The sequence below is a fragment of the Eleutherodactylus coqui genome, chromosome 4 (assembly GCF_035609145.1).
Source record: "Eleutherodactylus coqui strain aEleCoq1 chromosome 4, aEleCoq1.hap1, whole genome shotgun sequence".
Lineage (NCBI taxonomy): Eukaryota > Metazoa > Chordata > Amphibia > Anura > Eleutherodactylidae > Eleutherodactylus > Eleutherodactylus coqui.
The window spans coordinates 294,038,817-294,063,833 of record NC_089840.1 but is presented as its reverse complement, the minus strand read 5'-3'; the positions used below and the strand labels follow the sequence as shown (position 1 = coordinate 294,063,833).

General features: G+C 43.2%; 2 protein-coding genes across 2 annotated transcripts in view; one reads left to right on the top strand and one right to left on the bottom strand.

Annotated features, from left to right (window-relative positions):
- ABLIM1 (actin binding LIM protein 1) overlaps positions 1-25,017 on the bottom strand; it is a 509,502-nt gene that overhangs the window by 233,012 nt on the left and 251,473 nt on the right. The gene's annotated exons all lie outside the window — the stretch shown is intronic.
- The window catches only part of FHIP2A (FHF complex subunit HOOK interacting protein 2A), a 40,270-nt gene that overhangs the window by 8,158 nt on the left and 7,095 nt on the right, over positions 1-25,017 (top strand). The window contains exons 2-13 of the mRNA XM_066601401.1: positions 3,218-3,296; positions 7,829-7,998; positions 9,400-9,504; positions 14,104-14,226; positions 15,143-15,406; positions 15,492-15,688; positions 16,524-16,638; positions 16,883-16,959; positions 17,072-17,264; positions 18,837-19,006; positions 19,087-19,227; positions 22,244-22,334. Of these exons, the coding sequence (XP_066457498.1) occupies positions 3,218-3,296; positions 7,829-7,998; positions 9,400-9,504; positions 14,104-14,226; positions 15,143-15,406; positions 15,492-15,688; positions 16,524-16,638; positions 16,883-16,959; positions 17,072-17,264; positions 18,837-19,006; positions 19,087-19,227; positions 22,244-22,334 (1,725 nt within the window). The remainder of the gene's footprint in view (positions 1-3,217; positions 3,297-7,828; positions 7,999-9,399; positions 9,505-14,103; positions 14,227-15,142; positions 15,407-15,491; positions 15,689-16,523; positions 16,639-16,882; positions 16,960-17,071; positions 17,265-18,836; positions 19,007-19,086; positions 19,228-22,243; positions 22,335-25,017) is intronic.

Below are 25,017 nucleotides of genomic sequence, written 5' to 3'. Positions count from 1 at the left end.
ATTTAGTGCACGATGTATATTACAAAGTGCATTAATATGGCCATACAGAAGTGCTTAACCCCACTTGCTTTCGCGAGACAACCCCTTTAAGTAAATACTATAATGTACTGCAATATAACACTGTATACAATACTATAATATACTGCAATATAACACTTTAGGTAAATACTATAATATACTGCAATATAACACTTTAGGTAAATACTATAATATACTGCAATATAACACTTTAGGTAAATACTATAATATACTACAATATAACACTTTAGGTAAATACTATAATATACTACAATATAACACTTTAGGTAAATACTATAATATACTGCAATATAACACTTTATGAAATACTATAATATACTGCAATATAACACTTTAGGTAAATACTATAATATACTGCAATATAACACTTTATGAAATACTATAATATACTGCAATATAACACTTTAGGTAAATACTATAATATACTGCAATATAACACTATGAAATACTATAATATACTGCAATATAACACTTTAGGTAAATACTATAATATACTGCAATATAACACTTTATGAAATACTATAATATACTGCAATATAACACTTTAGGTAAATACTATAATATACTGCAATATAACACTATGAAATACTATAATATACTGCAATATAACACTGTATACAATACTATAATGTACTGCAATATAACACTTTAGGTAAATACTATAATATACTGCAATATAACACTTTAGGTAAATACTATAATGTACTGCAATATAACACTTTATGAAATACTATAATATACTGCAATATAACACTTTAGGTAAATACTATAATATACTGCAATATAACACTTTAGGTAAATACTATAATATACTGCAATATAACACTTTATGAAATACTATAATATACTGCAATATAACACTTTATGAAATACTATAATATACTGCAATATAACACTTTAGGTAAATACTATAATATACTGCAATATAACACTTTATGAAATACTATAATATACTGCAATATAACACTTTAGGTAAATACTATAATATACTACAATATAACACTTTATGAAATACTATAATATACTGCAATATAACACTTTATGAAATACTATAATATACTGCAATATAACACTTTAGGTAAATACTATAATATACTGCAATATAACACTTTATGAAATACTATAATATACTGCAATATAACACTTTAGGTAAATACTATAATATACTGCAATATAACACTTTATGAAATACTATAATATACTGCAATATAACACTTTATGAAATACTATAATATACTGCAATATAACACTTTATGAAATACTATAATATACTGCAATATAACACTTTTTGAAATACTATAATATACTGCAATATAACTGTATACAATACTATAATATACTGCAATATAACACTATGAAATACTATAATATACTGCAATATAACACTTTAGGTAAATACTATAATATACTGCAATATAACACTATGAAATACTATAATGTACTGCAATATAACACTTTAGGTAAATACTATAATGTACTGCAATATAACAGTTTATGAAATACTATAATATACTGCAATATAACACTTTAGGTAAATACTATAATATACTGCAATATAACACTTTAGGTAAATACTATAATATACTGCAATATAACACTTTAGGTAAATACTATAATGTACTGCAATATAACACTGAAATACTATAATGTACTGTAATATAACACTTTATAAAATACTATAATGTACTGCAATATAACACTATACAATACTATAATGTACTGCAATATAACACTTTATAAAATACTATAATGTACTGCAATATAACACTATACAATACTATAATGTACTGCAATATAACACTATACAATACTATAATGTACTGCAATATAGCACTTTATAAAATACTATAATGTACTGCAATATAACACTTTATAAAATACTATAATGTACTGCAATATAACACTTTATAAAATACTATAATGTACTGCAATATAACACTATACAATACTATAATGTACTGCAATATAACACTTTATAAAATACTATAATGTACTGCAATATAACACTATACAATACTATAATATACTGCAATATAACACTTTATAAAATACTATAATATACTGCAATATAACACTTTAGGTAAATACTATAATATACTGCAATATAACACTTTAGGTAAATACTATAATATACTGCAATATAACACTTTAGGTAAATACTATAATATACTGCAATATAACACTTTAGGTAAATACTATAATATACTGCAATATAACACTTTAGGTAAATACTATAATATACTGCAATATAACACTTTAGGTAAATACTATAATGTACTGCAATATAACACTTTAGGTAAATACTATAATATACTGCAATATAACACTTTAGGTAAATACTATAATATACTGCAATATAACACTTTAGGTAAATACTATAATGTACTGCAATATAACACTTTAGGTAAATACTATAATATACTGCAATATAACACTTTAGGTAAATACTATAATATACTGCAATATAACACTTTATGAAATACTATAATGTACTGCAATATAACACTTTAGGTAAATACTATAATATACTGCAATATAACACTATGAAATACTATAATGTACTGCAATATAACACTTTAGGTAAATACTATAATGTACTGCAATATTACACTTTAGGTAAATACTATAATGTACTGCAATATAACACTTTAGGTAAATACTATAATGTACTTCAATATAACAGTTTATAAAATACTATAATGTGCTGCAATATAACACTGTACATGACAATTTGGTATACTGTAATATAGCACTATATAGAAGATTATATTCTAGACTACAATACAATATGTTATACAATATAATATACCGCAGTATAGCACCATATACTATATAATATACAGCAAACAGTGTTCTGCTGCATTATAATATACCACACTATACTAGACCATATACAAGATAGTATAATATACCATAATGTAATATGACAGACATAAGATGATGTAATATTATATACTAGAGATGTATATATACCACTATATCTCATGACAGCGGTGCGGGTTGGGGGGATATTATATGGTATATACTATATATGATGTGATATACCAGGCTATAATCAGTCAGTTCTCGATGTTGATGTGTTGGAAGCAGGATGGCCTCCTGGTGTTCTGTGTGATGTTGGATTAGAGGGTGATCGCTCGTATCCGTCACTGATCGTTGTTTCGCTCCTTTTCTTCAGTTGGCTCCTTCTCTGCCGTTACAAGAAGACTTTGTGTATCACTGGAAAGCCATCACCCATTATTACATAGAGACGTCTGGTAAGTGTTGGGGTCTTCGGGGGTGAATGTTCCTCCTTACAGTTCCTTGCACTTTGCAGTTGTTGTCTCTGCTGCTCCTATTCTCTCATCTGGACCGTATATCCAATAGTGAAGGTTTTTCTATGGGATGCCGGTATCGCACAGGATATATATCCACCGGACACGGTGCCTCCTCTTATGTTGGGACAGTGGAGATTATTTTACAGGTTTTGGTATCACACAGGATATATATCCACCATACACGGTGCCTCCTCTCATGGTGGGACAGTGGAGATTATTGTACAGGTTTTGGTATCACACAGGATATATATCCACCATACTCGGTGCCTCCTCTTATGGTGGGACAGTGGAGGTTATTCTACGGGGTGCTGGTATCGCACAGGATATATATCCACTGTACATGGAGCCTCCTCTTATGGTGGGACAGTGGATGTTATTGTATGTGTGCCGGTATCACACAGGATATAGATCTACCATACACGGTGCCTCCTCTTATGGTGGGACAGTGGAGGTTATTGTACGGGTGCCGGTATATCGCAGGATATATATCCACCGTACATGGTGTCTCCTCTTATGGTGGGACAGTGGATGTTATTGTACGTGTGCCGGTATCACACAGGATATATATCCACCATACACGGTGCCTCCTCTTATGGTGGGACAGTGGAGGTTATTGTACGGGTGCTGGTATATCTCAGGATATACATCCACCGTACACGGTGCCTCCTCTTATGGTGGGACAGTGGAGGTTATTGTAGGGTGCCGGTATATCTCCAGATATGTATCCACCGTATGTGGTGCCTCCTCTTATGGTGGGATAGTGGAGGTTATTGTATAGGTTCCGGTATCACACAGGATATATATCCACCGTATGTGGTGCCTCCTGTTATGGTGGGACAGTGGAGGTTATTGTATAGGTTCCGGTATCACACAGGATATATATCCACCGTATGTGGTGCCTCCTGTTATGGTGGGACAGTGGAGGTTATTGTATAGGTTCCGGTATCACACAGGATATATATCCACCGTATGTGGTGCCGCCTCTTATGGTGGGACAGTGGAGGTTATTGTATAGGCGCCGGAATCACACAGGACATACATCCACCGGACATGGTGCCTCCTCTTATGGAGGTTATTCTACGGGGTGCCGGTATCGTATCGCACAGGATATATATCCACCGTATGCGGTGACTCTTCTTATGGTGGGACAGTGGAGGTTATTGTATAGGTTCCGGTATCACACAGGATATATATCCACCATATGCGGTGACTCTTCTTATGGTGGGATAGTGGAGGTTATTGTATAGGCGCCGGAATCACACAGGACATACATCCACCGGACACGGTGCCTCCTCTTATGGTGGGACAGTGAAGGTTATTCTACGGGTGCTGGGATCCCCCTGATTGGCCACTGTGTAATACCACATGACCCCAGCAGTGGCCCCTTTGTGATTGTTGCTCCGCTGCACCCTTCTCTGAGTCTCATTAAAGGGGTTTTCCAGGGAGAATACTACTGATGGCCCATTCTTAGGATGGGCCATCGATAGTTGATCGGCTGAGATCCGTCACTCGGGCCCCTGACCAATCAGCTGAGCGGGCGCATGCTGTCAGTGCCGTAAATACACGGAGGTTGGCACGGAAGCAGGGGAAGCCTCCACACCAACCTCTGTGCTGTTACAAGCGCCGGCCACTACACAGAGGGCAGTGTGGAGACCTCTGCTGCGTCCGCGCCGACCTCTGCGTATTCACGGCACTGATCATTGTCTATGGAGATCTGAGCGTCATTTGTAAAGCATTCTGTGCAAAAAGAAAGTAAAACCTCAATAAACCCGAGTCGTATCCGAAGACTCATTCCCGAATACCATCCCTACGTGACACCAGTGCCACGTGTCATTTGTACATGCGCTCTATATAAGGAGCCCTCTATATGCACCAGTGCCACGTGTCATTTGTACATGCGCTCTATAGAAGGAGCCATCTATATACACCAGTGCCACGTGTCATTTGTACATACGCTCTATATAAGGAGCCCTCTATATGCACCAGTGCCACGTGTCATTTGTACATGCGCTCTATATAAGGAGCCATCTATATGCACCAGTGCCACGTGTCATTTGTACATGCGCTCTATATAAGGAGCCATCTATATGCACCAGTGCCACGTGTCATTTGTACATGCGCTCTATAGAAGGAGCCATCTATATGTACCAGTGCCACGTGTCTTTGTACATGCGCTCTATGTAAGGAGCCATCTATATACACCAGTGCCACGTGTCATTTGTACATACGCTCTATATAAGGAGCCATCTATATGCACCAGTGCCACGTGTCATTTGTACATGCGCTCTATATAAGGAGCCATCTATATGCACCAGTGCCACGTGTCATTTGTACATGCGCTCTATATAAGGAGCCATCTATATGTACCAGTGCCACGTGTCATTTGTACATGCGCTCTATAGAAGGAGCCATCTATATACACCAGTGCCACGTGTCATTTGTACATGCGCTCTATATAAGGAGCCATCTATATGTACCAGTGCCACGTGTCTTTGTACATGCGCTCTATGTAAGGAGCCATCTATATACACCAGTGCCACGTGTCATTTGTACATGCGCTCTATATAAGGAGCCATCTATATGCACCAGTGCCACGTGTCATTTGTACATGCGCTCTATATAAGGAGCCATCTATATGCACCAGTGCCACGTGTCATTTGTACATGCGCTCTATATAAGGAGCCATCTATATGTACCAGTGCCACGTGTCATTTGTACATGCGCTCTATAGAAGGAGCCATCTATATACACCAGTGCCACGTGTCATTTGTACATACGCTCTATATAAGGAGCCATCTATATGCACCAGTGCCACGTGTCATTTGTACATGCGCTCTATATAAGGAGCCATCTATATGCACCAGTGCCACGTGTCATTTGTACATGCGCTCTATATAAGGAGCCATCTATATGCACCAGTGCCACGTGTCATTTGTACATGCGCTCTATATAAGGAGCCATCAATACGTAACCCCAAGTCGGGGCTCATATGGTGCTTTCTATTTTGGATCTACACTCTAAGAATATTGGTGTATGAGATTTGGATACATCGATATCTGCTCCACCGGGCCGATGTAGGATATGGCTCTGTCTGTATCTATAGTCACCACAAGTATTTGCTGATATTGGACCGTATCCATCTCCTTTTGGGGTACAGTACCCCCGGCACATCCACCGCCGTCTATGTGCGCCTGTTCTTGTACACACGTTATTTCCCCTGGGACCCACCTCTTTTTGTCCCTTTGTGCCCCATATTAGCATTTTTTAAGCGTTATACAAATAAAATCGTTATTTTAAATTTAGCCTAAACTGTGAAGGACGTTTCGGGCACATGGACTGTATTGTAAAACTTTATTAATAGTTTAATGATGGCGGGGAGAGAAAACGCATCAATTCTGCCGTAGATTTTTGTGGTTTTTCTTCATAGCGTTAATCATGCAGCATAAATGACACAACACATTTTTTTCTGCAGGTCGGTGCGATTACAGCGATACCAACAAATTGTTTCCCACTTTTCCACAATAAACCCTTTTTCGGAAATTATTTTTTTCCCGTAAATCGCTGCATTCAAAGTCCTATAACTTTATTATTTTACAACGGACGGAGCTCCGTGAGGGCTTATTTTTGTGAGACGAGCTGTAGATTTAATTAGTACCATTTGGGGGTACATCCAGCTTTTTTGATCACTTTTATTGCGTTTTGCGTGACTTTTTTGCGTAAGCATTTTGCTTCAGTGTTTTGCGCTTCGTTACGGATACAACGATACCAAATATGTGAGATTTTAAGTGATAAAAAATATATATTCTAATATAGGAAAAGCACAAAAAAAAAGGAGTAGTTTTACATTTTTTTTACTTTTCATGTCCCTGTGCTGGACTTGTACAATCACACTTATGGTCGCTATGATAAGTCATTGCAGGACTTCTGTCCTGAATGCCTGATTACTTGGTATAGCGATCATAGGCAATGGCAATGCAGGACACCTGTATCTGGCGTCCTTTTGCCATTGCAACCCGTCGGGTTGTCCGCGATTTCGTCGCGAAAGTCCGATGACGTCACAGAGGGAGCGCACTCCCTCTGTGAACCCTTTACATGCTGCAATCTACATAGATCGCAGCAGGGAAGGGGTGAACAGCGGGGGGTTGCGGCTCCGATGCACCCCCGCTGTTGCAGCTTGAGGCCGGCTATCGCTGACAGCCGGCTCCTGCTGCCAAATAGCGCGGGATCTCTCCTGATCTCGCGCTATCCACAGGCCGTAAGTGTACGCCCTGTTGCGGTAAGTACCCCTCTGCCAAGATGTACATTTACGTCCTGTGGTGGGAAGGGGTTAAAGAGCATTTAGTAAAACCCGCTGTCGTTCCGACCGTTTCTCAGTCTCCTAGTAATCGTCGTGTAGATTTTGGCGCATTGTTTTTTGGCAAGTAGCGAGGAATGACTCTTTGTATTCTGTACTTCTGTCTCCCCCACATCAGATGACAAGGCTCCGGTCACCGACACCAACATCCCGTCCCACCTGGAGCAGATGCTGGAGATCCTCATACAAGAAGAGAGCGAGCGAGAGTCTGGAGAGACGGGGCCCTGCATGGAGTACCTGCTGCACCACAAGGTCCTGGAGACGCTCTACACGCTGGGGAAGGCAGACGTGAGTGTTAGAGTATTGTGAGCCGGATTATTGGATATTCCAGACCGTCAGATTTGTCTCACTCCTATCTCGCACAGAACGTGGACTTCTCTGTTTAGCCCCTTAACCCCTTAGTGACCGAGCTTTTTTTTTCCTCTTTCATTTCTCCATTTTTGCTTTTTTAGCTTCCCTTTGTTTTTTGCGGGATGTTGTATTTTTCTGTGATACTATATAATCTACTTTAAAAAAAAACTTTAAAAAAATCCTATGTGGAGAGAAATGGTAAAAAAAAATGGAAATTCCGCCACATTTTCGTGCGCCTTGTTTCTATGGCGCACAAACTGCAACAAAGATGACATAACTTTATTCTACGGGTCGGTACGATTACTGCGATACCAAACTTGGAGTTTTTTCTTTTTTTGCTGTAACTCTAGTATTTATTTTTTTTTAAACATATTTATTTTTTTAAAATTATTTTCTGCCGCCATCTTCTGCGCACAATAATTTTTTTATTTTTCCATCGACATAATGTGCGCGGGCTCATTTTTTGGCGGGACGGCTTTTTGATTGCTTTTTATTGCATTAGTTCTTACAGACATGATGACTAAAAAAAAGCGCATTTCTGGGGTTCTTCTTTTTTTTTCTGACGACGTTCACCGTGCGGGGTAAACAATGTGTTACTTTGATAGTTCAGACTTTTGTGGATGAAGCGATACCAAATATGTATTTTTGTTTTTTAATTTAGCTTTTATTATAAATATGGCAAGAGAGTTTTAGTCCCCAGAGGGGACCACAACCAGCGATGCTTTGATCGCTCCCGCAGTATGATGTAATGCCATAGCGTTGCATCATACTGCCCGGCAGCCACGATGTATGGAGGGAGACTGCACTGCGTTCTCCATTCCTACATGTCCTGCAGCTACAGGACATAACACGGTAGGCCGGTCACTAAGGGGGTTATGCTTTGATCGCTCCTGCAGTATATATATATTCTCCCTTGTAAGTCAATAGGTGATGGTCATAGCTCAACCTCCCCTCCCTGCATGTTTACAACACTCTACCATAGAAGTCTGTAGATGATGGTCAAAGCTCACCTCCTCCCCTCTCTTGTACAGGTCACAGCGCTGTCCCACAGAAATCAATGGGTCCCCTCAGATCCATTGTGTCTGTGGCCCCATGAGGCTGCTGTAAAGCATGTTTCTGAATGCTGTTAACTGCAGCTCAGGCAGGATGGCCGCCCCCGATAGTCACGTATAGACAATGGAAATAGAAAATCTGCAATTAGAAAAATGGAAAATGTTATAAACCGGATAGTAAAACTGGTACTTTCCCTTTAAGATTTCTGCAGCATACCCCGCTGATTCCTCCTCATGAATATTAATGAGCTGATTGTGTAGCAGGTTTTGTTTTGTGTCTCCCCAGTGTCCTCCAGGCATGAAGCAGCAGGTGCTCCTGTTCTACACAAAGCTTCTAGGAAGGATTAAGCAGCCTCTGCTCCCCCATATCAATGTGCACCGCCCCGTGCAGGTAAGCAGCGCCACACCCTGGTCACACGGAGCGTTCTCTGTGCATCTGCTGGTTTGTAGCTGCAGGTCCGTCTCCTTTCCAGTTCATTAGATACCGTCCTTAAAGGAGCAGCTTACTGTGAATAAAGCGTAATCGATGTGTAAAAGGAAGAGTCCTACAACTGTCTTGTACCCTTTGTATATAGATTCCTCTCTTGTTTCAAGATCTCTGCTTGCTGCCAGTGATTGGAAACATCAACCCATGACAATAAGAGATTTAGTAGCTGAGGCTGAGCACAGGAGAGCAGCATACAGTTACAAATAACATGTAGTCACTGAGCCAAACATGGAAATTCTCATTATTTGCCTTTTCTCGTCCGTTGCATTGGGGGACACAGACTAGGACCGTGACTACAGCTACTGCCACTAGGAGGCAGACACTAAGCATAAAAAAGTTTTAGCTCCTCCCACCGGCTCCTGCAGGCATCAAGGTAAGCAGTTTTAGCTTATTGTCCCTAGGAGGCAGACCTCTTCTTTCATCGGTCTTCAGTCTTCCTGACTCTGGGACTACAGGGTTGGCATCAGACTCTCCCTGTTTACCCCATCGAGACGGGTGAACAGATTGGCTTTAACCTCTCTGTTGCCTGCCAGACCTCAGAACACAAGAAGGCACGGCCAACGTTAGCTTGGCCCTGACCTGGCAGCCATAGTAGCCCCCACATTGAAGCATTTCCTTCCTTTACAAAGGTAGGTGAGTATTGGGGGCACGCACATGTGGATACTGGGAGCTATATCCCCTGGGGCGGATAGGTAAGTATTTCTCTGCTGGGGTAAGTATCCCTACTTTTTTCCCCTCTCTCCTTCTATTCGTCACTACCACCCCCTCTGTTCGGGCCATCACCCCCTTCCTCCAGCTACTTGCCAACCTTTACCCCTCCTGCGGTCCCCAGCAAACTCCCCCTCCATTACCTGCGGGGCTTATTCAAAGCTCTCTTCCAGTTGCTGAGGTTAACCTTAGAGTCTCATGCGGACTCTGACCTGGATGAAGTGTAAGCCTCCAAGATCCTCCCTGGTTGATAGCCTGATAGTGGCGGTGAAGGACCAGCCACCAACTGCACCCATGGAAGCAATTTCTTTCAGGCACCCGAAATGTTCCCCTAAAGTTCTCTCTTCCTATACGGGGTTCAAAGAAGTTTTAGCCAGCGATCGGAGCCTTCCCAACAAACGCTTCACCAAGCCAAATCGTTTGGATATCCTATATCCCTTTCCATAGGATTTGGTGAGGAAGTGATCGTCTTCTCCAGTAGCGGACCCTCAGTGTCCTGTTTGTGAAAACATCCTGCCCATGGCTGATGCTTCGTCCCTTAAGGATGTTTGGGTCAAAAAATTAGAATCCCTCGCTAAAGCTTCCTTTGAAGCAGTGTATTCAGCACTTTAGCCTGTTTTACCTCTATGTTGGTAGGTAGGGCCATTACTGAATGGGTAAGCGGCTACTTCAACACTCTTTTTTTCTGGCTATCAAGAAAAATTAGCAGCCATTGCTGAACAGATAAGCTTCTCCGCCTGTCCTGTCTGTGAAGCCTCAGTAGATAAGGCCAGACTATTGGCTCTCGCCTCACTAGCTGTGGTAACCTCTCGCTGAACACTATGGCTGCAAACCTCGGCCGCAGATGCCGCCTCTTAAGTGTCCACTAACACGTCTTTAGCATCTTCCACAGAACAAGTCCAGCCATGCGAGATCTGTACAGAAGAAACTGCCTCCGTTTCATTCCTTTCATCGCTCCAGGTTCTTGGACAACAAGAAATCCTTGCAGGGTCAAAATGGAAGGCCCTCTTTTAAACCATGTCCTTCCTGGTGTCTCTGACCACAATCCTCCAAGTCCACTTACACAAAATCTGACGTCTTCAGATCCAGAATCCCAGCGTCTCCTTCACAGGCCACTGATTTGGCTCAGGTGATGTAGACTCTGTCCGCTCAGGAGGTTCTAAACAAATCTTTTCGTGCTACCCAAAAAGGATGACCCTATCAGACCCGTTCTGGACCTGAAGAAGTTGAATCACTTTGTCAAAATCCAACACTTCCACATGGAATTGTTGAGGTCCGTCATTGCGTCCGTGGAACCAGGGGGTGTTTTGTCTTCCACAGACAACAAGGACGCCTGTTTTCATGTTCCCGTATGTCGAGCGCACCAGCGATTCTTCTGTTTTGCCATCCGCTTGGATCATTACCAATTGATGCCTGCCATCTGGGTTGGCTACAGTCCCCGAGTCTTAATGATTCTGCCTTCTGTGATGGCTCTCCTCCACTCCAAGGGGATAGTGGCCATTCCCTACCTCAATAACATTTTGGTGAACGCTCCAACTCAGTTGCACAATCTGAACAGTCTCCGCATCACTCTGGACACTCTGTCCCTGTTCGGGTGGATCATCAACCATTCCAAGTGTTGCCTCCCGCCATCTCAACATCTGGTCTCTCATTCCACCTGACACATGTTCGGGTCCTGTTCTCCTTCATTCAAAGGTGCGTTCCCTGCAAACCCAGTCTCCGATGTCCATTCGCCATTTCATGAGAGTACTGGGACTGATGGTCTCATGCTTTGGGCAGTATCACGCACGGCCCATCCAGTGGGCCATTCTCTTCCGGTGGGGCAAATCAGTGAACTCTTTCGATTGGAATATCCGACTACTTTGACGGCTTCAACGCGCTCTTCTCTGGTGACAATGTGATTCTTTCTAATTTTGCACTGGCAGGTTCTCACAACGGACACCAGCCTACTCGGCATGCTACCGAAACTCACTGCAAACCAACAATGTAAATGCTATTGTGTACATAAATCACCGAGGCGGCACCCACAGCTCAGCGGTCATGGAAGAAGCAGTGAAGATCCTGGCGTGGGCTGAAGATCACTTTCCACCGCTCTTGGCTTCTCACATACAGAGTGTGGACAGATGGATAGCTGACTTTCTGAGCAGAAAAACAGTCGACCCGGAAGAATAAGCATTACATTGGGATGTGTTTCAGGTGCTTCATCAGATGGGAGGTCATCCGGATAGCAACCTGATAGCATCCAGATTCAACTATAAACTCCCACTTTACATGTCCAGATCTCAGGATCTCGGGCTCAAACAGTGTGAATGCCCTATTAATTCCTTGGGCCGAATTCCAGTACCCATATATCTTTCCTCCTTCTCATACCTTGACCTCTCAAGAATATCAAGATGGGGGACCTGCGGGTAATTCTCATTGCACCTGTCTGGCCTGGTAGCGTGTGGTATGTGGGCCTCGTTGACACGCCGTGGCTCCTTCCTCTTTGAGAGAAAATCTTCTACAAGGACCCCTCTTCCACCTGAGTTTTGCACTCTCCGTTTAACAACATGGCGGTTGAACCTGCAGTCCTGAGAAGTCCCGGGGTTTATCGAACCCGTCATTCAAACTATGATGAAAACTGGGAAGCCCTCCTCTACCCGAGTTTCCTGTTTAGACGGTCTTCCTTTAGTGCAAACAACGTGACTTTCGTCCTTTGCATTTTTGACTATCTCGCCTTCTGTCTTTCTTCCAAGAAGGGTTGGACTTGGACTGGGCCTTAGTTCCCTGAAGGCTCAGATATCTGCATTGTCCATTTTTTGGCCTCAACGTACCTTTCTTTGGGCTCACGCTGCTCTTCCATGCCGTTCTCCTGTCTCTCCTTAGGACCTTAATCTGCTACTGGATGCGCTACATGTTCACCGCTTCAAGCTGCTGCGCAACATCCCGGCTCGTCTTTTGTCCTGCAAGTTATCCATTTTATTAGCGATCACTTCCATCCGCAAGGTTTCTGAGCTTGCTGCCATGTTGTTCATACCTCCGTTCACTATCTTCCATCAGGACGAGATGGTCCTATGTCCCGTGCCTTCCTCGGTATCTTAGGTGGTGTCCGCCTTCCACATCAATGAGGATACCACTTTGCCTTCCTTTTGTCCCTGCGCCACTCATCTGAGGGAATCCGATCTCCATAAATTGGACTTGGTTCGAGCCTTGAGGATATGCCTCTTCCAAACGTCTTCTTTCAGACGATCTGATTCTCTTTTTGTGATACTATATGGCCCAAGATGTAGCTTAGCAGCTTCCAAGTTCTTTATATCACATTGGATCAGGTCTGCAGGGGTGGTCTATCATGCCAAGGACAAGGAGCCTCCCTTCCGTGTTACTGCACACTCTACTCGGGCAGTGGGTGCCACTTGGGCACTCCACAACGGCATCTCCGCTCTTCAAGGGCTTCTCCACACACCATATCTAAATTCTATAGGGTGCGCACTTATGCATCTGCTGACGCCCCTCTCGGTCTAGGAGTCTTGCAGATGGCCATGAACTGACCGCATGTATTTGAATCTACTCTTCCTGCCCCTACAGGACCGCTCCGAACCGTCCAATGGTCTTAGCTGTCCCCCAACGCAACGGACAAGAAAATAAGAATTTTGTAGGAGGAGTATAGCTGGTAGGCATTTTTTACTTAGTGTTGCCTCCTAGTGGCAGTAGCTATACCTCATGGTCCTAGGCTGTGTCCCGCAATGAGCGAGATGAGAAAGATGTAACGGTAAGTACATAAATCTAAATTTTTATATTATTTGGTCTTCTCAACAGAAACTTATCCGGCTGTGCGGAGAAGTGCTGGCGAATCCGACAGAGAATGAAGAGATCCAGTTCTTATGCATTGTGTGTGCCAAGCTGAAACAAGATCCTTATCTTGTCAACTTCTTTCTAGAGGTAAGTCCCGGAGTGGAGGCAATGTCCGGCGGAGAGACGTCTGTTATCTGGGGCTGCCCTTCACTTTAAAGTGTCCTCCTCATCATAAGCATTAACCCTTCCAGACATGCGCCATATATGTACAGCATACATCGGGTGTCATTGTTAAGAGTAGGCTTAGGAGCCAAGCCCACTCCATACATGGTGGGTGCCGGCCATTTTTAACAGTCAACATCCTGTGGATAAGGGATAACTTGTAATTTTGGTACAAGCACTTTAAATTTTCTATGTGGGTTAAAAGTAAATGTTAACAAAAGTGAAAGATTTTTTTGTTATTACTACAAAAAAAAGTATTCAAAGTTCAAATATCATCATTTCCCAGTCTTTTTTTTTTTTTTTTTTTTAAACAAAGAAAATTTAAAAAACTATATAAATTTGGTATCGCTATAATCATACTGACACACACATACATACATACATACATACACACACACACACACACACACACACACACACACACACACACAGTGCTAAGGCGCTATTGCGGTTTTTTTTTCTTTCCAGTTACTACACAAAAAACAAGCCCTCCTAAAGCTATGTCAATGGAAAAATTTAAAATAATGGCTCTTGAAGGACAGGGACGAAAAAAAAAAGAAGAAAAATCTTTAGTCCTGAAAGGGGTTAAAAGTTTTCTAATACCTTATGTGGTTTGTTAACTTGAGCCCTGAAAAACACATAAAAACAAGCCCTCATGTAGTTATGTTGCCAGAAAACTGTTTGGAGCAGTAGTGCACATGCAAAGCCAAGACGGGCCAGGCCCTCAAAGGGTTAACATAAACTCCTTAATAGTATAAGGCGCTCCCCTGTATATTTCTCTGTGTGCCGATGACAGATCTGTTTCTGCTCTCTGAATTTTTGCTTTTTTGTCTTTTTCTAGAACAAAATGAAGCCCCCTGAGGGCGCTGGATCCTCCAACAACCTTGGGGCGGTTGCTGGGAGCAGCACAGAGGAGGTTGTAGCTAATGACACGGGGCAGGCTCAGCCTCCCGGGGCAGGTAGCAGTGTGGCCGATGGGGCAGTACATGTCAGCCCTGCCCCCGCAGACACGCTGCAAGCCTGCGCTGCCCCCGAGTCGTCCCCCAACCATATCCTGCAAGACTACAATCTGGTCAACTCCTTATTAAACCTGACAAAGAGCCCGGTGAGTGCGTCAGTGATATCTGCGGGTCCGGCCACGCTTCATATGTGACAGAATCCAGTATATGACCTGATGTAATCTCTTCCAGGATGGCCGGATAGCTGTCAAAGCTTGTGAAGGGTTAATGTTGCTGGTGAGCCTGCCAGAGCCGGCGGCTGCCAAGTGCCTTACGCAGAACACCACCCTGTGCGGGCTGCTGACTGACCGGCTGACCTCCCTCTACCAGGCTCTTCCACAGTCCATCGACCCTCTGGACATTGAAACCGTAGAGGGGATTAACTGGGGGTAACTACAGCCTGATATAAAGTTGTTGTTTTTTTATTGGAAAGTTTTTTTTTTGTTTTTGTTTTTTTTTTTTAAATGTTTATTTAGGAAAGAAAAAACATCTCTGTCATCGCATCAAAAAAAAAAAAAGTTATTGCCGTGTCCATAAAATGTCCGGTTTATTAAAATAGTATTAAAATAACCGCCATCGGGAAAACCAATGCACGTTACCAGAATGGCGCTGTTCTGGTCAATTTATCTCCAAGATAAAAATTTGAATTAAAAACAACCAAAAAGTTGTGCGTTTCTCAAAACTGTACCAATAAAAACTGCAGGTCACCTCGCAAAAAAATGAGCCCGCCCACAACGGAAAAATAAAAGTTATGTAGGTCAAACATGGCCGCAGCTTTTATTTTTTATTTTTTTTATATAGAGATATTAAATAGTACAACATAAAAAATATTTAAACTTTGTATCACCGTAATCGTACCGACCCATTGAATAGACAATGTGTTTACTGCACCGCGAACAAACACCCCTAAAATAAATTGTTTACGTTTTTCAATTTATTATATGGTACCATTTGAAAAAAACAAGCCGTCACGGGGCCAGAAAAATACAAAAAAGTTATAATTTTTTTGAAAGTGGGGAGGAAGAATGAAAACGAAAAAGTGCTGCAGCACAAAGGGGTTACAGCGGACCTTCTTATAGAAAGGTTTGAGGTTTGGTGACTTGACATTGTTTCATTTTGTTTGTTCCGCAGCTTTTATCTGTTTCTGGACGCTCTCTATGGGCAGTAAGGCAGATGCATGTGTCCGCGGTGATAGACTGACTTCTCCCTGTTGTTTCTCTGCAGACTGGATTCATACAATGTTAAGGAGGACGCCTCGGCCTTCCCTGGGAAAAGGGCTCTGATCTCCTTCCTGTCCTGGTTTGATTATTGTGACCAGCTCATTAAGGAAGCGCACAGGGTGAGTGCTCGGTGTTCCCCGCACTGCTGTGGTGATCTAGGTGTGTCCTAGGAGCAGGAATAACAAGTTATGTCCCTTGGAAGCCGGAGACGAAAATGAAACACTGAAAAATCTCTAAAGTGGTTCAGTTACACGAGAAGTAATTCCCAATACGTCTCTAACGTTTAATAAGATGGCCATTACACGGCGGATTAGGCTATATATGTCTGTGTGACTGTAATATAACGTGTTTGTTTCTCTGAAGATGGCGGCCACCACTATGGCTCGGTCGGTGCGGGAGAGGTTCCTGGTTACTGTGTTGGAGCCACAGCTCATGCAGACGTAAGTTGGATAAAAGCAGAGAATGTATTGTCTCTACTTGGTGGAAGGTTTATTGGACGCCTCGTTCTTGTCATGTTTTCTCATCTCCCCGTCGTCTCTTTCACTATCTCAGGTCGGAGATTGGGATCCTGACGGCCACCTCCCTTCTTCACAGAATCGTACGGCAGGTCACCTCTGAAGCTCTGCTGGAGGAGATCGTTGTATTCCTTCTGGGAGAGCAGCGAGAGCCCGAGACCCTGAGCTCCATTCAGGGTAACCCTTTACGCCATCGCCTCATTGAACATTGCAACCACATATCAGACGAGGTGAGGCCGGGCTCCGTACGTCCTGTGGGTCTCCTGATAGGGATAACAACTTACCTTTAGAACAGATCTTGCAAAGAGTGACCTGACCAGAGCATCGTGATAACTTGGTGTGCAGCATTGTAGCACATTGTAGTTGTTACAATACAATAAATGTCACATTCATGTTTGCTGCTTCTGTACATTCACTTATGTTAAGAACATGGGACTTCTGACCTCATCCCTGCTGAGGTGTCCACCACATCCAGGTGGGGGAAGAGGTGACCGTACATGCGGCCATCTCTCTCCATTCACTTCTGTGAGTTACAGAAGCAGCTGAGCAGCAGCACAGATCTCTCTTCTGTGCTGATCGTTTGTTACAGTGTTTCAGTCTGTAGTGCAGGCTGTGTAACACATGATTGTTTACATTGGATACAATGTAATAAAAATACAATTAAAGGGCCGCTCCAGTGAAAAACTATTTTCTTGCCTATTGCATTGGGGGATGCAGCCTAGGGCCATGGGTATAGATACTGCCACCAGGAGGCAGACACTAAGCAAAAAAAAGTGTTAGCTCCTCCTACCAACTATACCCCTCCTGTAGGCACCGAACTAGGTAGTTTTAGCTTAGTGCCTGTAGGAGGCAAACCTCTTCTTTCATAGGTCTTCAGTATCCCTGACTCTGGGACTACAGGGCTGGCATTAGACTCTCCCTGTTTACCTCACGGAAAAGGGTGAACAGACTGGATTTAACCCCACTGTTTACAGCCCAGACCTCAGCACACAAGGAGGCACGGTCAATATTACAGTTTCTTTCACCTTTAACATTTTTTTTAGCGATCTCTATCCTACGCACTGCTTAAATACAAACTGGCTAGCTTAATGCCTGTAGAAGGGGTATAGCTAGCAGGAGCAGCTAACCCTTTTCTGCCTACTGTCTGCCTCCTAGTGGCAGTAGCTGTACCCATGGTCCTAGGCTGCATCCCCCAATGAATGAGACAAGAAAGAGATTATATGGCAAGTTCAGAAATCTTATCTTTAAATGCAGGCCCCCTCACCTGATTGTCTGATACTCTCTAGATGTCTCCTGTGTATTTTGCAGTCACTTCCCTGCAGTGCAGCCTCCTGTCTGATGCTTATCTGGTGCCATCTTGAGGCTGAGATTTTTTAATTTCACTTTGACATCTATCCCATGATGCATCAGCACAACAGTAGCAGAGGCTATACCATTTTTGCCTGCTGGGGGGGGGGGGGACAGTTGACTTATTACCTTCTATAGTTGCCTAAATAAGTTACAACCCATAAGTATATAGTCAGGAGGCTGAGCTGTGATCTCCTCTATTATAACTGAGTGATCATAATCTGTAACTGACAGATTCTGTATTCCTCTCTGGGCACTTTCTGTGGTAGATCCATCTAATAGCATCACATAAAATAAGAAATTCACTAGAAATTGAATCCACAAACTGGACAAGTCGCTTCCGTACACAAATGTGCCGCAATACCAGTGGGTGTTTTTTTAGAAATGTTGTTCACATGTAGAGAGACGAGTCCTGAATCTTCCTGAGCTTCTTGTTCTCATTTCTGCGCCCTCAGATCAGTATTATGACGCTGCGGCTGTTCGAGCACCTACTACAGAAACCTAACGAGCACATCCTTTATAATCTGATCCTGCGAAATCTGGAGGAGAGGAACTACACCGAGTACAAGCCTCTGTGTCCAGAGGACCGAGACATAGTGGAGAATGGGCAGATCCCAGGAGCGGTGTACGTATGATAGAGCGCCCCCTCCTGCCTGTGCGGATCCTCACTTTGGCTTATATTGTTATTTTGTCTGTTTTATATAGAGATCTGGAAGAAGATCCGATATTTACAGGCATCTCTCCTGACAACACTTTGTCCAAAGAGTGGCTGAGCGCGTCTCCTCCCATCACACCTGATCATCAGAGAACTGACGGCAAAACCGAAGTGCACAAAATAGTTAACAGGTGAGTCCGGGAAATATGTGGCCCCCAAACATGTAATGAAGCGTGTCGTCTCTGACACTGGCATTATGTTCCGTCAAGTTTCTGTTGCTCCATGGGTTGAGTAGTGTAATGCACAGCCTTATCCTTCACAGCAAACTGATGAACTGGTTAGGGGTTTAAGGGATTTCTGGGTCTGGAAAAAATGTAATGAGGTTGCGGTGTAGACAAGTCAGGCATACCCCCCCCCCCCCCCCCCCGCCTCAATGGCCCTCTATCCGGTGCAGGAGCCCCCACTATTCTGATCCAAGTAGAAGTTGTAGTCACAAGACCAGTTGGCCAATCACTGCTGCGGCGTTGATAATACGATGAACGGCACATGACCTCTCTGTCCTGTGATTGGCTGAGTCCTCACATGCACACCGTAGCTTCATCCAGGAAGCCGGTCTCCTGCACTGGGGTGGGCGTTTAAGGAGGTAAGCATAGCTTATTTTTTCATCTTATTACGCACTTTGCCTGTTTATTTTTTTCAGTCCTGGAAATCAGTTCGATCCATTAGAAAACTGCTAAGAGTAGAACAAGATCCATCATCGATCTTGTAGAAATAGGATCAGTAACTCTAGAAACCCTCTTCATCTGGGTCACATGGGAATGATTAAATTAAACTTAATTGGTCGTTTCATTGGGGTAAACGGAGACCTTGGGTATAGCTGCTGCCACTAGGAGGCGACACTAGGAAAAGAAAGTTAGTTAGACCCTTTTAACCCCTTCCCTCCCCACGTAAGGGTACGTCATGGGAGCGGGGTACTTTCTGCAAAATGACGTACCCTTACGTCATAGGGATAGCACAAGATCATAGCAGATCTCGTGCTATCCCGCAGCGGGAGCCGGCTGTCACTAGTAGCCGGCATCCCCATCCCCCCTGCTGTTAACCCCTTCCCAGCCGCAATCTAAGTAGATCGCGGCAGGGAAAGGGTTCACAGAGGGAGCGCGCTCCCTCTGACTCCAGAGCCCGGCCGGTTGCTATGTAAACAGAACACCAGATACCGGCGTCCTGTATTGCCATAGCCTGTGATCGCTATAGTAATAAGTCCTGCCATGCCTTATCACAGCGATCATTAGTGCTGTAGTAAAAGTCCCTCAGAAGGACACAAGTTGTGTAAAAATAAGAGCAAAATAAAGTACAAAAAATAAAAATGTAAAAAAAAAAAGTAAAAAAACCCTTTTATTATGCTTTTTCTCATATTAGCATAAAAAAATTAAAAATCCCACATATTTGGTATTGACGCGTCCGTAACAATGTCTGCAATAAATTGAACACGCCTTTTATCCTGCACGGCAAGAAGCGTTGGAAAAAATGCTACAAAACTGAGGCAAAATGCTAATTTTTATTTTGCCTCCCAAAAACCAAAATAAAAGTGATTTTAAAAAAACGTGTGTACCCCAAAATGGTACCAATAAAAACTTCAGCTCGTCTCGCAAAAAATAATCCCTCAGAGAGCTCCGTCCATGGAGAAATAAAAAAGTTCTAGGACTTTGAATGCAGTCAGTTTAGAAAAAGAATAATAATTTCCAAAAACAGGGTTTTTATTGTGGAAAAACCTAAAAAAATATAAGAATTTTGGTCTCGTTGTAACCGTACCGACCCGCAGAAAAAAATGTATTGTGTCATTTATGCTGCATAATTAACGCTTTAAAAAATATCTATGGCAGAATTGATGCGTTTTCTCTCCCTACGATCATAAAAAAAAACTGTTTTACAATACGGTCTACGTAGCCAAAAATGGTACCAATAAAAACTAGAGTTCCCCACGCAAAAAACAAGCCCTTATACGGAGGCGTCGACGGAAAAATAAAAAATGTATGGCTTTTGAAAGATGGAGATGAAAAAATACCAAAAATCGTTTGGTCCTCAATGCCAAAATACGCCATGTCATTAAGGGGTTAAAGAGGTTTTCCAGGAATGTACTATTGATGATCCTTAGGGTAAGCCATCAACAGCTGATCGGTGGATGTCTGCTGCTTGGGATTTTTGTTGATAAGCTGATTGAAGTGACTGCAGCGTTCGGGTGGGTGCTGTTGTCACTTCAGTCTATACCAGACGCAGCGCCGTACATTGTATAGTGCCCGTGCCTAGTATTACAGCTAAAGTTCATTCACTTAAATATGACTGAGCTGCTTAAAGGCCATGTGACTGATGAACATGACGTCACAGGCTGGAGAAGAGACAGCAGCGCTCACCTGTGTGCCGCAGCCTCTACAATCAGGTGATGCACTTGAATCCCATGTGGCGGACCCCCACCAATAAACTATTGATTCAGAAAGGTCATTAGTAGTTTAGTCCCGGAAAACCCCTCTAACCGAAACATTAAGATTTATGACCTCACTTGAAGGGTGAGTTCATAGGTCAAAAGTCACAGCATAAGGACTGGTTCTGCCATGCAGAGTAACACAGTTTGGTCACAACTTAGTTTACACCACTTATGATAGTAATAGAGGAGTGACGGTCGGGTCCTGCGCTGCTCCCTGCTCATTCAGTCTGAGGGAGGGGATGCAGCATCGGTGCTCGGCCCTATTCACATCAGGTTGGGATAATCAATGGACGTATACGTCCAACGGAAGGCTGTGATGGATGGATGTCTCTGTATAGTCTTACACCCGTGGAATTCCATTGGACATAAGAATGTATACCATGAGGTATATACTTTTGTACTATAATGTATACACCAGGAGCTTTTTCTGGCATATATGCCAAACCTCGGCCTAAACCATGGAGTGAGCCGGCCGCACACACGCCGATGCAGGTTACATTGTGGCTGAACTTCGTGGTAACATAATAGGCCTTTAATTACGTGGGAGTGGTCACAAGTGACGTTCCGTCTGTCGCTGTAGTCGTCGGCCACGTTCTCCCCACAGTGCAGAAATCTCTTCTTCATCACTATTCTCATCACCCCTTTCGGCCGCCGCGACGCTCCAGTCTAAAACCGTTGTCAGAGCCTGCGATTATAAAGCCGCAGCATTAATGTTTGCTTAATTGTAGTTTTCTCTGTCTGGTTCCTGATGAAGCAAAATCATCATATCAAGTGGAAGGCACCGGCTACGACACCTACCTCAGAGACGCCCACCGGCAGGTAGAGAGCTCGGCTGTTAAAGGGACCCTGCAGTCTGATGGACATATAAAGGTCAGTCACCTGAGATTAACATCCTAGACCAATCCTACCCAAAGGAGAAGATGCAGACAATTGTAACCGCAACCCTTCTCCTCTTCAGTGACTCCAGTCCACAAGATCTCTGTTTTCGCTATTTGTCACAATATGCAAATTAGCTGTAACTGGTCCTATGGGCATTTCATTGGCAGGACTTGTCTCGCCTTTCATTTTCTCAAAACGCACCCCCCGCCTGCGGAGTGACATCTCCGGCTCCCCAGAGCCTCAGACACCGTGCAATCCGCTCACTGCACATATGCCGCGCCTCTGGAATCAACGCATGCACGTCTGGTCATCTTGATCTCTGATGGATGTTGCGACTCGGCTTCACTCCTTGTAAATCCTTGAGGAAGGTGCATGCGCAGCGAGTGGAAGCTGAAGACGTCATTGCAGAGACTGGGTGCGTGTGAGGGGAGAAAGCCTGGACCGGTCCTCTAAATGAAATGTGTGTTAGACTACTTACTGCTAATTTGGGAGATTAGAGACCCCTGTGAAGAGAAGAATTGTTACTATTAGAATTGTCTGCAGATTCCACATCATTGGGTAGGATTGGTTTAGGATGCTAATTTTAGGTGGCAGACTTCCTTTAAACGGGTTGTCCAGGACTTTTACTATTTATGATGTATCCTCAGGATGGGTCATCCGTAGCTGATGTGTGGCAATCTGCTGTTTGTGCTCCTCTCTGGGCCCACTGTTAACAATGTGGACAGTGCTGTCCGCATTGCAGTGGCCCAATTGGGTACTGCAGGCACGACCCCCATAAAATTCAAACCAGGCTGTCACAATGTTGTCAGTGCTGTCTGCTTCCTGCGCTGTCCACATTGTAAGCCGTCCTGTGGATCTCATGTGGTGGACCCCAACAATCAATTAGTGACGACCTATCCTCAGGATGCATCATCAGTAGTAAAAGTCCTGCATTGTCTAATAGATGTTGTACTAAAGTCTCTCATCAAGATATTTGCTTACAAGGGTATATTCAATGTCATTGGTGTCTTTTTCTGCCAGTACATCTGCTTACCTACACACTTCACTACAAAGTCCATGAGAAGTTAGGGGGCAGCAAACTGAGAACCAGGTCCATATCCAAAACACTATCCCATCATCAGTACACACAGCACATAACACACACAGCTCTACTACATCCATCTTGATTATCTCACATTACACACAGCTCTACTACGTAAATCTTGATTCTCACACATTAAACACACATCACACACACACAGCTCTGTTACATCCATTTTGACCCTACACATTATACATAAAGCACATGACACACACAGCTCTGCTACATCCTGATTCTCACACACAGCTCTGCTACATGGTACATCCATTATGATCCCCACACATAACACACAGCTCTACTACATCCATCTTGATTCCCACACATTACACCCACAGCTCTGCTACATACATCCTGACCCCACACATAACACACAGCTCTACTACATCCATCTTGATTCCCACACATTACACACACAGCTCTGCTACATGGTACATCCATTATGATCCCCACACATCACACACACACTGCACATGACACATACAGTTCTGCTACATGCTAATTCACACACCTGACACACACAGCACATGACACACACAGCTCTGCTACATCTTGATTCCCACACATTACACACACAGCTCTGCTACATGGTACATCCATTATGATCCCCACACATCACACACACACACACACACTGCACATGACACACACAGCTCTGCTACATCTTGATTCATGCACATCACACAGACAGCTTTGCTACATCCACATCCATCCTGATTTCCACACATCACCAGACTCCTGGATACAGTGATGAGCCCCTGGTCCTGACTCCACCCACACAGGTGATCACATGTCGGTGACATCATAACAGGTCCTGGTGGCTACTGTCGGCTTATCCAGTATACAGTTTTTTTTTACCAAACTGCACAATGGCTCCTTCCACAACAGTGACGTCACCACAGGTCCTTCAGCCCACCAGAACGCATATATCTATATTACACCCCAGTTCGGCACTAACAACCAATCAGGTTGAATCAGGGAACCCAAACATCCAATGAGGTTGAATCACACAAGCCAAACAACCAATGAAATTGCTGGAATTGTGAATCAGAACCAATGAGGTTGCTGGAATTGCTGCATGCTGCCCAACTGGGGTGAAATATAGATATATGCCACTGGAACTCTATGGTGACGGTAGGTCGGTTTCTTCTGTATGGACCGCTGAGTTGTGTCTGAGATATTAACGGCTTAGTTGTATTCTCATTTTCTTATTTTTGTCCTCCCCTTTTCAAGAGCCCTAACTTTGTTCTTCTGTCGGTCAGGCTCTGTGTTTTTATATATGTTGTAGGACCTTCAATAATGTCACCAGGGGCGGGGCATGAGAAGCACTCACATACTAACTGACAAGTAGCTGTTAGTAGTTTGATTACATCCAAAGGCTGAACCTGTCTTGTTAATATACTGCTGACACTAAAGCACAGCCCGCTCGCAGCGATCACTGCAATACATTGTCGCACGCGGTGTACCGGTGTGCGCAGCACATTTACATGTCTAGTTTCCAGCCCCTTGCTGCAGAAGACCAGACCGTCCCTCTCATTGTAATAT